At 42.5% G+C, this 17332-nt stretch overlaps 1 protein-coding gene across 13 annotated transcripts in view; it reads right to left on the bottom strand.

The window, feature by feature from the left end:
* LOC122570930 (mediator of RNA polymerase II transcription subunit 12-like) overlaps window positions 1-17332 on the bottom strand; it is a 406261-nt gene that overhangs the window by 360458 nt on the left and 28471 nt on the right. For 11 of the 13 annotated variants that reach the window (XM_043733933.1, XM_043733931.1, XM_043733937.1 and 8 more), the window contains exons 2-3: window positions 7811-9681; window positions 6564-6919 (exon numbers count right to left, since the gene is read on the bottom strand). The exons of 1 other annotated variant lie outside the window; for it this stretch is intronic. In XM_043733933.1, coding sequence (XP_043589868.1) covers window positions 6564-6749 — 186 coding nt within the window. In that variant the 5' untranslated portion in view covers window positions 6750-6919; window positions 7811-9681. Of the gene's footprint in view, window positions 1-6563; window positions 6925-7810; window positions 9682-17332 lie in introns of all 13 variants that reach the window. One more of the 13 variants, XM_043733932.1, reaches the window with a different exon arrangement.

Below are 17332 nucleotides of genomic sequence, written 5' to 3'. Positions count from 1 at the left end.
GAACGAATCGAACGAACTCGTGGCACGTCGAAGTTCGCGTGCCATACACGGGAAGGAGGTCAAACGCTTCGACGATGCGTCGGCCTTTAACCCCGAACGAAAGACGGGGCTGAAAAACGTTCACCTCTTGCTCCGATGCACGCAGTTAACAAGTGTGTTTCGTCGGCGTGCAATCGTCGGACGAATGTCTGTTCTTTCGTGACGGAACATTCTCTGCGTATTTGTTACACGCGTATATAGCCGTAACGGTACGCAGTTCGAATTAAACGATCGTCCCTTTGATTCGTGTGTCTTTCGTGACAAATTTGTTTCCGATAGTAAATACGGTAACGTAATATTACGAACTGCGATACACCAAAAGAAGACTGTCCGCGGAATAGACGCTTAAAACTAGAATTATTTGTTGCTATTACGAAACGAAAGAGATGCATAGGGTTAAATTTCCAAAAATTCCACTTAACCAGACACCCATCGTCACCTGGTATCTCTCTATAACAGTGTAACGAGTACCTATCGTCGATCGCTATCAAAGAACCGATATCAAAGCGATTCTGGCGGTAAAAACTGGCAAGGTCCCAAAAATCATGTTTCCGGATTGTATCGTGGCGCGATCGACGCAGAGCGGTCTGCACAGCATGCAGGAGTATGTATTTCCCCGGGTCCGGTGTCGAGCTTGCACAGTAACTTTAGATTCTTGCGGGATTCACCGGCCAACGACAGCGTCGTATTTCCGTGTCGGGATCAGAAAATCGCATTGGTGGGCTGTGGAGGAAGGAAAGAGAGGAGGAGAGACGTTTCACGGTAGCAGACACGAAAAACATAGTTAACAGCTGCTACCGTCACCATCGCCGCGCCGCCACCGCCGTCTCGTCGTTTCTCTCTTTCCCTGCTTCGCACTCTCTTTTCGTTCCGTCTTCGTCTATCTTTCCCTCCGGCACCTGTCGCGTCCGTTAACGCGAGACTAAAATACGAAACGACGCGACGTAACTCGCGAACGGAATCGTCTCACGGAGCAAAACCTTTCGTTCGTCGTCGCTGCGTCTCTGTACCACCAGCGACCACTTCCTTCGTATTCTTACGCGTATGATGGTCGTGCATTAGCCGTTTAAGTACCGTTCTTTGTACGCATGGCCAAGGATAAACCGCGTCATTCAAATCTTGAACGGTATTGTTTCAAAAAAAAGAGCAAATTTTTAACTATTGGCGGAAAAATTATAAATTACCTTTTTATCATTTAAATTGCCTTATTAAACATTGAGTTTTACGGTTGTCAATTTTTGTTAAAGTCTGCAACTATTTTTTATTTTATAAGTTTGGAAATACTGTGCCTATCAAAAATTAATTATAATTATTTATGACCATTGCTATTAATTCTTAAAAGCTGAGGACAAACTGAAAATTAGGCTTGGTTACGTCGTTGCGAAGAATACGCTACTATCTACTAACTAAACGAGTGAAACGACAAGCATCTTGAGAGGTAATAGATTTACCTTAGAAAGAATATGCGAATTTTCCTTTACAAGATTGAAAATTTTCCCGTAATGTATATTTTAATATCTCCATCTTATACTATAGCTCGAATAATAAAATCCACATTGAATATATACTTGACAAATTTTTCAAAATGCGATGATATCGATAATCTTATCTTTTGTTACTTTTAGGTTCCGCCACTGCGCCCCATGGCTTCTCAACACAGTCTGAACACGAACGACACACACTGGTCGCGTGTACCAGATAACGACAGAATTACCGTGTCTCCCGGCGACGAATTATTCGCATAGGTGGCAACCACCTGAAATACTACGCTCGAAGATAACCGGAATACATCTCGATCGATTAAAACCCTCTCTTTGTACAACCCGATTGCCTAACGTTATTGCGTCATCGAATGTAATCGTTAGAGATAGGATCGAATACGTCGCGAATATACTCCAGTGTATTTAAACTCAATTCTCGCGAGTAGACCGCAAATTTATGTATTTGTTGCTTCGAACAATAGACATAATGCGTAGAGTAACGATACTCGTAACGATGGTGTACGACGCTTGTAATTCTTTCAGGTTATAAAGTTAATCTTACGTGACCCTATAAACAAAATTCTACGGAACGACATAGACAATTCTGTTACAAATGAAATCTCCCGCCCCCCCCTTCCCGTTGTACTAGTAATTACAAAAGACTTTGTGTATATATTGAAAATTATCTCGTCGTTAATAATCGTTCGTTCAGCATATAACGAGTTACACTTCGTTCGGCTAATTCCTTTTTCGCATTTGTGACTGAACGAATCGTTTCGACGAACAGTTCACAGATCACCAAACGCGTCGTTCCATTTCGTATGCTCGGCTGCGAGTTATCAACGTGGGAACGAGGCTTTATCGTCCCACGTACCGGACGCATGCGAATTGGAAAACGGTCGAATGAAAAAAAAAGACGTATCCTCGTGCACATTCACCACTTTATTCACGGTGTAGGTGGACGTATGTTTATATAGGGTATCCCAATTTTTTCCGATCAAGCTTTCAAGAGTTTGGGGTGTTGTATGGGTATGAAATTTTACCGCGCAGTTGTACAAAAATACGAAATACGAAGGGAGCGGAAACAAACTTGAAGTTATTACGATTAAACCTATGTATGTTCGTTACGTATAGATATTATCATCTTATAGACATCATGTTATAGATATTATCCTGACAAAGAAGGACATCGGAAAAACTGAATCAGCTTGTATAGATATGTGTACACTACATGGATTTGGTATCACCGCAAAGAGAAACAAAGAACGCTATGAAAACCCTGCAGAGTGATTCACAGTCAAGAAAAATCATACCGTTACGAAAATTATAACGCCTAATCGTTTTAGATCGTATAAGGGCAAAATGTTTAAAGATATTGTACACCCTGTATATACATTTGTAGGTAGATAGGCGCGTGTACGAGAACCACAGAGCAGAGAACGAGCGATAAAGGAAGAAAGAAAAGTCCAATCGTCGGCGGGGCGTGACGAACCGATAAAACAGTCGCACTGGCAGGAGTTTTCGACGTCGAGCCCGCGACATCTGCAACCAAGAAATGGCTGGCACCCGATGTCGTTTTCCGACAAGCGTAAAACGCTTGACAGTCAAATTAATTGAAAGTTTTAAGGTAATTGGAATCGATAACGCCGAGGTGAATAAGAGGTAGCAGCGGGCAGTCGGCCCTTCGGAGGTGGTTGAAGGGTTCACGGGAGTTCTCCGGCTCCGGAAATACCAGGAAGAGCCTCGAGAGACAGAGACGATCGAGGGGGAACATCGTCGAAACCGTTCTCTCTAGCTCGGTCATATTCCTCCTTGTAATGGTTCCTCTCTTACACCCGCCACCTCTGATATTGTATATTCCGGCGAAGCAGAATGGAGAACGACCATGATTAGGCCCGAGGTCTACTTTAATATCCCGCTCCCATCCAATCGGTCTAATTGGAATCGAACGTACGAATTTCACGAGGATGTGGTCTGGCAGATCGTAATGTTTCCCCGCGCGTATAGTCCTGTACACAGCGTGTCCTGGAAGATCGGAGCTCGATCGATGCTCGGATCAAACGTATCAGAACATTGAACATTTCAAGCTCTTACAACGTGAATTTACGCGCGGTCTTACTGCGTATGCAGGTTGTTCTAATTAGCAGGGACGACTAACCCAACGTTGATCGCAAAACCGATAGAAAAGGTGGTCCACGCATCTCTAACGAGAGAGTACTCTCTGTTGTAAGAATCGGCGGATATCGGCACGATCGCGTGAATTACTATTCGTATGCACGTAGGATAATCCACGAGTCCGAAGGGAATCGTTACTTACGCGCCATGAACCCCCTTAGCGATTCCCTCGATAGTACGCGAAAGAATAGCTGCCGATTTTCGGCCACAATTTTCTTCCTTCCAGCAAATTAATCTAGCTTTTACCGTACGATACTCTCTCGAACATTAAACGCGGATGGTAGACGTACGAAACGGCAATAGCCTGTTCCCCTTTTATTCTCAGCTCGAAAAATGAGCCTTTATTTCATCGGTGGAGCGTAAGGAGAGCCGCGCTTCTGCCACCTAAACGGCGCAAGAAACGAGGAGTAGACTCCGTTATAGCGGAGAAGTCGGTATGGTCTCCCCCCTGCTGCCACCCTCGGCCAAAGTCTTCGTCTACCTAATGCAATGGTTTATCGTTAATATTTCTTCCAAGTAATATTGGTTCGCGCCTCTTAAGCTACAAGTTTCTCTTATATTCCGTGGAGAGCTCTAAGAAACGGTTCGTTCAACTTCTATTACTATCCCTGCCGATATATTTACATTCGCGTTTTATACAGTCCATCGGGTAATTTGAAACTGAACGAACATTCGTAAGACCAAAGTATCGTTTCGTTCTACTAACAATTTTATCGCATTCTATCCCACGAATGGAATACGCTATTAGATCGTCGAATAATAGGTAAACGTTCATCGACCAGATCTTGTTTCGGTTATTCCATAATTATAAGATATTTCGATTTCTCGGTTCTTTCAATCGCGAGCTTTGATCATCTCAGAAGGAAAAACAAAGTTCTCTTCAAAAACTATCCTACGGTTTCGACTAATTTTTTGGAATTTTAAACCAACGCAGTGTCGCATTTGCGAGAACAGCATGTATAAAATACTGCCAAAATTCGATCGACATCGCCAACATCGATAGAAAAAGAATCGAAGAGAAAACAGTAAGCAGACAATTCGACGAGTTCTTGCGTGTACCGGTGACCGAGTACAAACCGGTACACGATGTAGAGGCACGAAGGCAGATTAAACGCGAGGCCCGCATAGACGCGATGTTCTATCCGGTCGAAACAATTAAACGTAACGAGTGCCACTATCGAGTAAGAACGTGCGAGCAGCGAACGATGCGAAGAGATGGCCGAGGATCGACGAACAACGCGGACCTTTAGCCGAGTCTTCATCGACGTTAATGGTTTCCAGAATTAAACCACGACTCGGGCACAACGTGGCACCACTCACGTACCGACATACGTATACATCGCTGTCGCACGTTGATGTACGACGATGATGTACGTAGCACGCCGTTTTCTATCGTCCCCGTGACCGATACCAAGAATAATCTAGCCGTTTAATCATCCAACTTAATTTCACAAATTGCGAGAGAGACCGTAAAGCTAACTCGGGAAAAACCGGCGCCGAGTCGTTCCTGCTTTTTACGCTCGAGTCGTCGTTTCTAAGCGAACGCTCCCTATCGAAACTCTAGAATCGATGAAGATGCGTTTGCCATTACTCGTCTGGTTGCCAGTTTAAATACCTTCCTACTTCAAACGAACGAGAAAACTTCGTACATACGACGCTAAGATTTTGTTGGATATCTAGAGATCCGAAAGTACAATTTAGAATAACATCCTGGAAGTCAATTCCGAGAACTTTGAAACACATTTCACAAGAAATACCAAGGTTCAACCGAGTTGGAGGGCACGCTCGGAATATTTCCTTTCGTTTTATCTCGTCGCTGCTACTGGTTGCCGCGTATCATTAACACGGCAAACTCTTCCTGTAAACTCTGTCGGACTATTGGCAAAAAGATGTCCAATTTTTGCGCCAGATCCACGCCGGCAAGATCAATTCTGATTCATCAAAGTCGTCGAGCCAGTTTTTCATCTAGTCCGATCACGCGTTGAGTAATTGTCGCTATCAATAACTGCAAATTCAATCCTCGAATTTAATATCTACGGGACGAAGAGACTATCGAGCCGCGCCCTAGTCGTATCTTTTTTCTCTTCCCCCCCCCCTCCTGCGTATACGTATTTGCCCTTCTTGGAGACATTTCTACAACGACAGCTTTATTAGAAATCGTCCCTATTCGTTACGCGAAATTGAACGTTCTCGAGATGAATTTCAACGAGACAGCTCGTCCGATTAGCGCAAGAGAGCTACTATGCGGTATACTAATTCGTAAATAGAAAACTTAGGATATAAATACATTCTTATACGATTGACTACGTATGTATAGAACGAGTTACATATCTAAAAATCCATGAAATTCGCGATTCGCGTATTGAACAGGATATAGAACAGACATATATAAACACTGTAAAAATGACAGCTACCTGATGGTTCGAGAGTTCGATAGGATGATTATTCACGTAGGTCAGTGCTATCCGCAAACTTACCCAATATCATCCTTCTTCGCGTCATTTATTATACAAGAAAGAGTGTATATACGTATACTTGTGCGCGATACAAAGCAAATATAAAAACGAATAACGAAGAAAGATTTGTCAGGCGAGGAACGCGAACAAATCGAATAATAAATGAATCGTCAACGGCTATTTTAGTCGTGTTTGTTCGTAATTCTTCCTGGATAACCTGATTAAAACCTGATTAAGGACAGCACTGATCCTATAGGTGACGCAAATATGTGTACCTGCGATAATAGATACGTGTGCGCAAGATGGATAGAAGAGGAGATAATGCTTAGCAGCCACAGAGAGTAGCCGAAAAGATGGATTATCAGGTAACCCGATGTGGAAACTCGATTATACACAATGTGTTGTTCGTTACCTTGATACTGTCGTAGCAAGCAGTGACCCGTCCGTTCTGCACCTCGACGTTAGCTGGTGGATGGGCGAACTTGCACTCCGTGTCAGGCCTGGTACACTTGTTGCGCTGGAACTCCCTGCAAACCTCTAGCTGAAGCCATCGAGAGTCCTTGCCGTTCAGTAGGTTATTCATGTTGACCATTGCCATAATTTCTGGCCCTGGAAGATCGCGGGACTCCTTTCTTTAGGCAGGGACTAACACAAAGTCTGGTTTTTTCTACCGACTCTAGTTTATCCTCCTTCCTCCGTAAACCGTGGCTGTCCGTATGCTGCTCTTCCACGTAGCCTCGACTCTTTAATCTTGTTCACTCGCACCGGCTAATCTTCCCAAGGATACAATTGTTTGGCTTTTTTATTCAAATCGACTCGCGAGCGCTCATTGGCACTTACAAGAATTTCGACGAGCTAAAGAGATTCATATCCGTTCGTTCTTTCTTTCTTTCTTTCCTTCTTTCTTCCTTCCTTACTTCCTTTCTCTCTTCCTTTCTTTCTTTCTTTCTTTCTTTCTATCTTGCTTTCTCTTTCAATTCGCGTGTTGGTTCTTTCAGACTATCGACTACGGTACGACACGTATTGCTTCCGCTTTCAATCACACCGGGTCTTTCATTCACGTGCACAACCGATGAATTGTAACCTACGAAGCGTCCGCTTTCGTTCCCTTTGTCTTTCCGTCAATGGAACGACTTCGATGGATATAAGGGTTCGATGCTCGAAACGAGACGATTTTACGATAGTGGAAAATTCAATTTTATCGAGATCCAAGTTGACGAAAGTAGTTTGATATACCGTCGGAGAAGCGTTATTTAACCCTTTATGCCTCGATGGTAGCTTAAAAGGATCGTTTTCGTTAGAACGGTATGCAACCTTTTTAGAAATGCATGCTCCTCCCGTGAAATTTGATATATTCGTTTACGTTGTACCGATTCTAACATAGAAGGTAATTCAGAAGATAAAGAATTGAAACAGACACTTCGCTAGCGATACAAGCAGATGACCGTGCAGATATTTATCTAAAATCACTTTGTAATAAAAGCATACTACGACTAAAAGGAAATTATCGAATTGATGAGAAAGCCAAGTTTCCATAAATACATAAATATCCGCGCTCTATCGATCACGTTCGTTCAAAAGCTCACACCTATTCGCACGATAGCTCGTCGAAATGCTCGCAGGTGCCTCGAGCTTCGATACTATGGTAAATAGTGGTACCTTAGGCAAGAAGTATTTGTTTGAGTAGGGTGCGATCTTATTGTCCCATGTACGAGTCCTGTGGCGATTCGATGATCTTGCGAGAGCTCGGACGATCTTCCTTGTAGATGAATCACGATTAAAAACTCGCGGAAACCGGACGACGTAATCGACGACGTAACGAAGACTTTTACTTTATCCGTATCTTCGAGCGCGAATTAACCCGTCGTTACACGTTTCTTCTCGATTATCCTTTCCTTTTCTGAATTTCTCGATTTCTTTTTCCTCCGTTTTAATTGCCTATGATTCGTTGTCGCGTATTATCGAACACCGTGCGTAGCGTAAAAGGCTTGCGATTGTCAGCGCCAGTTCTACGAGAAATTCTAAACTATATTTAGACCGCCGATGATCACACACACACACACACGCACGCACACACCGTTATCGCCCGGCTGCTCTTTATCAAACACAGTTGTTATCGATCGCAGTACGTTCAGTCGTAACGCAGAGACCGAGTTTCGGTTAGCTCTGTGCTTGCCAGTTGGCGTTCCTTTTTCTTTCGAGAGAGAGACTTTGTAATTCCAGCTAGTTTGGTAGACGTGTACGTTGATTGTCGCGTCTCGACCCTTTCGATGATTCACGTAGAAACGGTTGGCTGGAAGAGGAACGCGTTGCACCCTTCTACTCGAGGAAAGTTGGCAGAGGAAGATATTTTCACGGTGTGAAAGAAAGTGAAGTAGAAGAGGTGATATTTATGTGTGTATATTGTCAGCGATTAGGCGCTCTGGCTTCTGCGTTTTTAGGCGTTTTGCGTCCAGCTTCTGTCACGGTCGACCTGCTTCGCCTCTAGAGACAAGCTAGCGCACGAAAGATCCTCCCTCCTTTCTGATTCTTCCTACCGATATTCAACTTGCTTCGATCTTCCTTTTATCTTCGCACGATGCACTCGGAGAGCTTTGGAGGGCGCTTTAGCAACTAGAGCAAGTAGTAGTAGTTTGGGCAAAGCTTGAAAGCCTTCGAGAAGCTATAAACGTCGACCAACGAGTGTATGCTCTCTAGGAACGCGTTGATTTTGTTCTTTATCGAATATATAGGCTGATTGTTGCTGCATTCGAGTTTTGTTGCACAGATATATATATATATATATATAATATAATATAATATATATACAATATGTATATATATATATATATAAAGAGAGAGAGGTGTGTGTGTGTCAAAAAGCCGGTCGTGGTGTCCTTCAAGCCGGTTCTGAAGCTAACGCGTGTCTTGTGTGTAGTCTACTTGGACGAGGAAGGACGACTCCGAGGAGGTAGTAGTAGTAGTAATAGTAGTAGTAGTAGTACTAGTAGTAGTAGGCCGTAAGAGAAAACGGAGCTCTCGAATTTTTCGGAAAGATCACCTTAGCCACGGTTGCGCTTCTTGGAGAATGGGGCGAGATAAGGGGGCGAGATAAGGAGCAACGGTGGCGTGATACTGCTGAGGAACGGTGGATGGGAGGAGAACGTCGGACCGAAACGTTGGAAAGAAACGGAGGGGGAAGAAGACTCGAAGGTTGGAGCAGATTTGAGAGTAAGCACGAAAGAAGGCGGTAGGCGACAAAGCGGGTAAAGAGGCACGGGGTCAGGGGTCCAGTTGTGTGTCGGATCGTGGAGATCGTACGTGGTGGAGGGGTCGGGCCGTGATGGTGTGCTGGATCGGGCAAAGGGAAGGGGGGTGGGACAGGAGAAACGTGGAAACGGTAAAAGAGAAAGACAGAATGGGGGAGGTTCGGTAGGGGGAAGGGGGGTTGCGAGTTAGCGAGTGACGTTGCGTTTCCGTTCCTCGGATTTACGTCATTTATTCGGCGCACTCCTGGTTCCTCCCGCGGTCGAACTCCGGATTCTGCTGTTCTGGAAACATACCAAAAGCGAAAACTCGCGTTACTGCGGATGCAAAGGCTTAAAATGCTTCTTGTTTCTGGGGGCTGCTTGTGGAGGGTTGTGGAAAGGGTGACGATCAGACTCGGTGAAAGGCTTTGGCTTTCGAACAGAAAGATACGTAGATAGATATAGATAGACAGAGATAGATAAATAGATAGATACGTAGATAGATAGATAGATAGATAGATTGATAGATAGACAAAGGATATATATGTTCGTAGGGATTTGTATATGTACGTGTAGAGGGCCAAGTGTAAATGGATGATAAAGCAGAGGCCGCGAATGGGCAAAGGTAAAGTAGAAAAAGCGCAGGACTACCAATGCAAGCACGCTTAATCGAGTAAGTGAAGGCATCGAGGACGCGAGATCCTTGGTCGATCGATAACTTATTACGCAATGGCGGCCAAAAGAAAGTTTAAAATTTATATCTCTCTACGTTATTTTATACGTATCTATATTTAAAATTCTATTATCTTTCGTTCGCCATTGTATATGGAGTCACGATGAAAACGAAAAATAAATGCTAATTAGATTAGGTAGTCGCGATATAAAAATTGTATCAATTAACGATGCTTCCTCAACGTAATGTTTATAACGCGATTCCACGGACACGTGCCGCGTCCAGACAACGAAATCTACGTCTGATGCGAGCAATTCCTATCACTCAATATTTCGTGCGATACTTGAGAAGAAATATCAAAGTATACCGATTGGATAAAAATAGTGACGTTCAGAATTTCGTACGATTACGATATAAATATTAAGTAAGAATTACACATATGGGATACTGCTTACGGTCATTGAGCCGTCAGGTATGAAATTGCAGCTATTGTACGCGCAAAATTACGCGATTCTTATCAATATCTGGGGAAAAAATTGAATTCGTGCGATCGGTGATGACCGATCGACGAAAACTTTCGCCGCGCGCGACACGAGTACGCGATTCGGGAGCAAACGCTAGGCGTAAGTACAGTTAGCGGAACCGACGTAGCGAGATCGTAAATCGAAGTACTAAATGGCGGCCCTCTCATTGATGCAAGAAGCGTATCGTCGGTGAAAGAGATACAGCGAGGTCGTAAAATCGGTCTGGTATTTAAGTTTACGCGTTTCGAGAACCGGAACATCGTAATTTCAGACATACGCGTAGCGTAAATTTTCCAAGAAATTAGTCTCAGATAAAAAGTTGAAGTAGGAGAATACCGATCATTCGGTCACTCGACAACGAAAAATTTCTTGCCCCTTTATAACGTAGCTTATAAATCTTTAAATTTTCAGAGTCTTTGATGAAACTTTCGAAATATCTCGGATTCGATGACTTTCTTCTCTGCCATCAAACCAATGATATCAACTTTACGACTTCGCTCGGCATCTCTCTCGGCAACTATACACGGTCTAGCATTTGCTTTATGTACGAGTCAGAAACAGTTAAGGTAAAGAAAAAGAAACGGCCAAAGAGGGTCGGCGAGAGAAACATAGTACAATTTTCCGTCACGCGAGTAAGCCGCTTACGAAAAGCGGGCCCGAGGCGCTCCACTCGTTTCTCATGTTACCCAGGAAGAGTTATGGGGACGTATGCGCGCGTTCAACGCGCTAGAAAATGCCGGGAAGAAAAACGTTTTCGTTCGAACCGTTTGTTTTCGCGGGGATTTTCGTGGCCACGAAAATCGTTACCATTCGAAACGATTCGACGCGTCGATTCTGTCCGACCAGCGGCAATCGTAGCCGAGTTTCTCGCGATTAACTAACATTTCGTCGAATTTTCTTGTCACTGACATTTTCCAACACGGTGATAAAAAGAATTGCTCGTATTGCTTCCTAAGTAAAAATCGACGAAACGATCGCGTCGTTGATAATTGTGCTAATTCTATTTCTGACACGAACGAGAAGACGACTCTTTACGAAAAGTATATCGTATTGGTATCGAACTCTCGAAACTTCTCATCTAACCACTCTATTCGTACAAACATATTCGTACGAATAGTTATCGAATTTTCGCTGTGATAGATTTTGAAACTTGCTACGAAACCTAAGGAGGTACTTGCAAATAAGATTACTCTCGAACTGCGAACGAAACGCTGCTTCCTGCCATCTTTCCTCTCTTCTTTCTCTTCGTTAAAGGGCCACAGTGTTATTCATTTTCGTAACACAGCGATACATCGAACGATAGATAATAATAAATAGGTAACTTTAGCGAAATACCGTTCTATAGTAACTTTAAGCGAAGGTTCAAATTCGCTAAATTATTGTTTCGCGATAATTTTAAACGACGAAACAAGGAAACTACTAAAACTCGTATAACGTTATTCACACAGCGTAACGAACAAACGCCAACTCTCTCTTTGTTCTTATTTCGCTGCTTCTCCTTTGCTTTCATATATATATATATTTTCAGCTTTACGATAATAATTGCCCGGTCTTTAGTGCCGAATCGACGAACTAGTGAAAAGATTTTTTATGAAAAGTAAACTAAAACGAAACGAATTTATTGTAACAGAAGATAGCGACATTCGTTCGAGACTTCTTTTTTTATCAAGGCTTCTGCTATCGTTCGATAATCGAACTTTATCGTTTCGAAAGATACTCGATAACGTCCAAGCAACTCGTACTTCGTGCAACTCCGATATTCAGTACAAATATCCCAGTGTATTGCACGAGTAGCTTCCCCTTTTCGCACAGCTAATTCAATCTAAAAGATTACTTGCAAATTAACCTATTAACTAGCATCAATTAGTGCTCGTCTCGATAAAAGGTATTCCCTAGCTGGCCATCGTTGTTCCCTTATCCTACAATTTTTTATACACAATTTGCTAACATTTTAATTAAATCTCTTCGTTAAAACGTTCACTGGAATATAGCAGACGGACGTGTAATTTGCAATAAAAATAATTATTAATAACTATTAACAATAATTTCAAAATAAACTGTTGAAACATTCTGTTTCGTATCGATAGAGATAAAAATTGGTCCAATTTCCCACATTGCGTCATAATCCGAGGTATGTGAGAATTGGAGGGTTAACAGATACGACCTTTCGATCCATTCACTTAATCGTAGCGATCAACGAACACGGAACAACCGATTATTAAAATATAATAAAATAACTTTATGAATGAACAAAGATAAGAGCAGTGGAATATCAAGAGTATGAACCACGTATTGGCATGGTATAGCAGGTATCTCTGCCTCGTGACTAGTTTTTCGCGTACTCTCGAAAGACTTGGTTCGGCTCTCTCGGTCGAATCGATATACGTGCACGAATGCGGCTTCGAGCTTCGTCCACTTCTTTCACGTGACTACCGCAGAAAAAGAGGGACGACCAAATCAATATCTCACACAGACTTTTCGTGATCGTCGACGTCGACGTCGTCGGGGACGCCACACAGCGCATTCGACTCATCCTACCATCGAAGGACGTCCTTGACGTCTGCATCGAATTCGTGCGATCTACCGAATACCTAATTGTCCCTTTGTATGACAGTCTAACGGAGTTCGAAACCTTACACCCACTAAACAACACCCAGCTTCGCGTCCAACTACGAACAGGGATCGCGACAAATTAGATACTGCATCGTGATTAACTGGGAATTTAGGGTATCATCCGTGTTCCAAATCATTAATACTCTTAGTTTAATTAGAATTCGTGTTTAAATCCACGAACGAGGAATAACCTGAATTACGAAATGTAAGTTTGTATAAAAAACACCTACGCGTAATTACATTTATTTGATCAATTTGAGATCATCTAAAATGGAATGATAAATTGGTGAAACTGTAAAAAGACTGACTATTCTCCGATCTCGATGATCCTTCGATATGTCGTAGAAATCGACATTTTCAACAACTTTCCCCTATACGTATAAGGTCTGCATTCGCTTAGTTTCCGAGATGTTCACGAAATACTACCGACACTAGCCATTGAGCTCTGCTGCCCCTAGCCGTGCGTCTGTGGCACTGTCGCTGTCATTGGTTATCGCCTCCTACGAAGCGTCCGGATAAAATAACGCCTAATCCAAACCTAATTCTTATCCTTCGTTTACAGTTTATATAGGTTTCAGGCGGATATCCAAAAATCATCGACGTCAGGGGACAGTCAGCCCTGTTCTACGATTTCACGCATAAATTTTCTATCGTCGTAGCATATTCTTTCTTTTCTTTTTTTCTTTTTCATATTCCCATAAAAATGCATATCGAAGTAGAATATAAGATATGTTGATTCGCTTGCAAACGAAATGCGTAAATCGAATATCAGCCTTTAACGTGCCTTTAAAAATATCGAGAATATCGTTGAACGCTTTGATCGTTGATCGAACCTCGTAAAGTCTCTTCATCTCGATATCCATAAAGAACCAACGCAAATAAACAAGGTAATACTCGTTAATCGCATCCCACGAACGACTGCACCCCTTTGATGCAGATCACGCGAGAGTTTGACGTTTCACCTTCGAGGCGCATCCACTTTGCACCTACAGTTTCGTGTCTATTTTATAATGCCTCTACTAGAATCGAACACGGCTTGCTACGGGATTCCGTTCGACTGTAAACGTCCACTGATCCGGATAACCATGCTAGTACCACGGTTGTTGACGTCGTGTCGTCTAACGGAGAGCGAGAGCGAGAGCGAGAACAAAAATAAAGGGAGGCGAATAGGCCAGGGGATGAAGAGGAACGAGAGAAATCGCGGACGGGAGAAAAATAATTTTTAACCTTTCCGATCGACTGCTCCTGATTAACCAGACTGAAACGACCGGACAACGCCGTCACACGCGGTAGGTCACTCGAAACTGTTCGTGCGAATTTGTTCCACGATTTTTCCTTTGCTCGGCCTCGATTAACCCTCTGACCAACCCAATCTATGTCTGAACCAAGATTTTAGAATTATAACACTTAGTAGTAAAATGCAGTGAAAAAGAGTGACGTTATAAATGACAAAATCTTTATTTGAGAAAGTTCTGGGTAACGTTAAATTCTACTGGGAAAAATCTGAAATAAACATTTTGACTGTTATCGTTTACAAGTATTGGATTTTTCATATCCCGATCATCGGCATGTCCAGGATAGAAAAAAAAAAAAAAAAAGAAATGAAAGGAAGAGGATAAAAAGAGAGGAACTGGAATTAACGGAATGAAACAATGAAAACGACCATCCCGGTCTGTACCCTCTCCACGCAACGAGCTTAAGAGTTGTCGCTGGCTGTAACGGAATTAGAACCGATTAAATTAGCTAAAAGGATTTTGGGCATACAGCAAGGTAGACGGTGCACCGGTTTCAATGTTGTTACAGGTGAAAACTGTTCTTTCGCTACGCGTACACCGACACGTGGCCCGTAAAATTAACGACATCGTTAATTAGATGGATAGAGATTATGATAGCGGGGGGGTTCGTGGGACGGTACCGCCATGAAATATTTCCCATCGGGGGCGAGTTAATCGAAAACGCTTTCAGGTTAGTGGAGAAAAAGAAAAAGACAAGATGATTCCCGATCATGCTTTAACTGGGAAAATTTAAATTATCGTGTTAGATACTTATCGTTAGCTAGTCCGGTGAAATAAATTCTTTTAGATCAGGGAATTGAGATAGTTATCGCATGAGTTCTCGAAATCGAGATAAATAGCGAATTTGGCAGGGAATAAAATCCCTGATAAAACATAGGTAAATGGGCTGTTAACGCATTAATGGCAACCGACTTGCGATTCAATTTTTTCTAAAGGGACTAAGAGACTATAAAGGACGGCTATGCGTGCTGACGATATATCACTAATATCAGCGTCTGCGAGAAATGGAGAATTTCTCACAAGTATTTCCTTCGATTTAATGATATTGCAAATCAAACTTTTAAAATTCTCATCCTTATCTTATAATTTCTAAAATCGTGTCATCGACATCGTTAAACCATGTTAAAGAATAATCGTTATAATCCGTTCGAAAGAAAAATTGATCCACTCTGTGTCCATAGATCGTTTGTAAGAAAGCCTATGCGAAGAAATCGTTTCGCCGAGGCGGAAAGCTTCAAGCAAAACGGTAGAATGAAATCGCAAGGAGAGGAATACATTTTTAGATTGTCAGAGTCGCCGAGGTGGAAGCGTTATTTCTGATACTTTCGAGGGCAGCAATATTTACGACGATTCCCACCGCCGTCGTACGTTTGCATTCTATTGAACGCAGTATGTGCACCAGGAGGCAAGAAAAGAAAAAGGGAGGATATTAGAAAAAACGAACAAGAAACAAATTCTTTAGAAGGATCTTGAAATTCACCTAGTCAAGCAGCGAAGAGAAAGACGTCTTCCTCATTCACTGTGCGAATACGTGCATCTGTGTATGCAAGTCTAAAGCCTCCGCACGAATTCCAACGCGGTCTGATGTCTTCCTGCCGACAACAAGTATTTCTTCTTGTTCGTTTTTGCATATGCATCCCCGCATTCCAGGGCATCTGGATATACGTATACGAACACGAAGGCGACAGTGTCGTCTCGCGCGACGATCACGAGCTCTTCTGCATCGATGAACTTCAAGAAACTTCAAGAAACTTCCAGGATATCCGCAGACATACGTTCACGGACGATTCGTCGATTCCAAGTTCGTTCATTAAAGAGATTACCAACCGTGCGAAATTCTTGGTAAACGCGCTAAAAGTAATTGGCTGTGGAATTTATCGTCTATTTTACTAATACTCGCGAAAAAACCGGACAACCGGGAGCTTCCACGATAGTAAAAGACAAAATTTAATAATTTGATCTCGCATTTTGCTTTCAAAGAAGTTGTTAATTCTAGCAATTGTGAATATAGATTTTGATATATTTTAATCGGTTGATATTAATGCCGGATATTAATACCGAATAATTTTATCCGGTGAAATTTTATTACAAATAAAACGCGTCTTCTTGAAGCTTTCGATAGCTGAAATTCAAACAGACGCTCTATATAGATATTTATAGAATAAATGATTTATATAGACATCTGCTTATTAGACTTATCGTATAGCAACTTAAGGTCGCCAAGGAAAGGGATAAGAAAGCAAAATGCAGGCCGGGGGAGCGAGAAACCGCAGGTTGAATAGAAAACAGACACACCGAAGATAATCGATGATTGTCTAACACCTGTCAGAACAGTTCACCGTGAAATACGTGTCAACTGTGGTGAATGCGGATCGATGAAAGGATCCACTGGTATCGGAACAAGACCTTGAGCTTTTATTGCTCCGCGGACAGAGGTTTTCCCTGCAAAGTACCTTCCCTCTATGGCCCCGCACAAAAGAACACAATTCTATAGAAGTATACCTACAACCCGACAATCTTCTTAAAAGGTTAGCAAAAGTCAAACATCAGGGAAAGGTAAAAAGCGTGCTCCTCGACGGTTTTGATTTCACTGGGAAAACATTTCAGACGAGTCTATTGCGACCTCGCGACCTGTCCCTATAGGCGATTGTATTGACTTTAATCGCTAACAGATGTTAGTTAGAGTAATCTCCTGGTAATTACACAGCTTGGACTCCTTCCTTTCAAATCGTTTGAGATTTTCCATGATATTTTCTACAATTAACCAAATGTTTAAAAGCCGGACCTTATTAAATTCCGAGGCTCGTTATCGGTAAATTCATTGCGTACGACGTCTTGTATAAGGAGAT

Source organism: Bombus pyrosoma, linkage group LG9, assembly GCF_014825855.1.
Source record: "Bombus pyrosoma isolate SC7728 linkage group LG9, ASM1482585v1, whole genome shotgun sequence".
NCBI classification, from domain to species: Eukaryota; Metazoa; Arthropoda; class Insecta; order Hymenoptera; family Apidae; genus Bombus; species Bombus pyrosoma.
The sequence above is the reverse complement of the archived record's forward strand: the minus strand, read 5'-3'. Positions and strand labels throughout refer to the sequence as shown.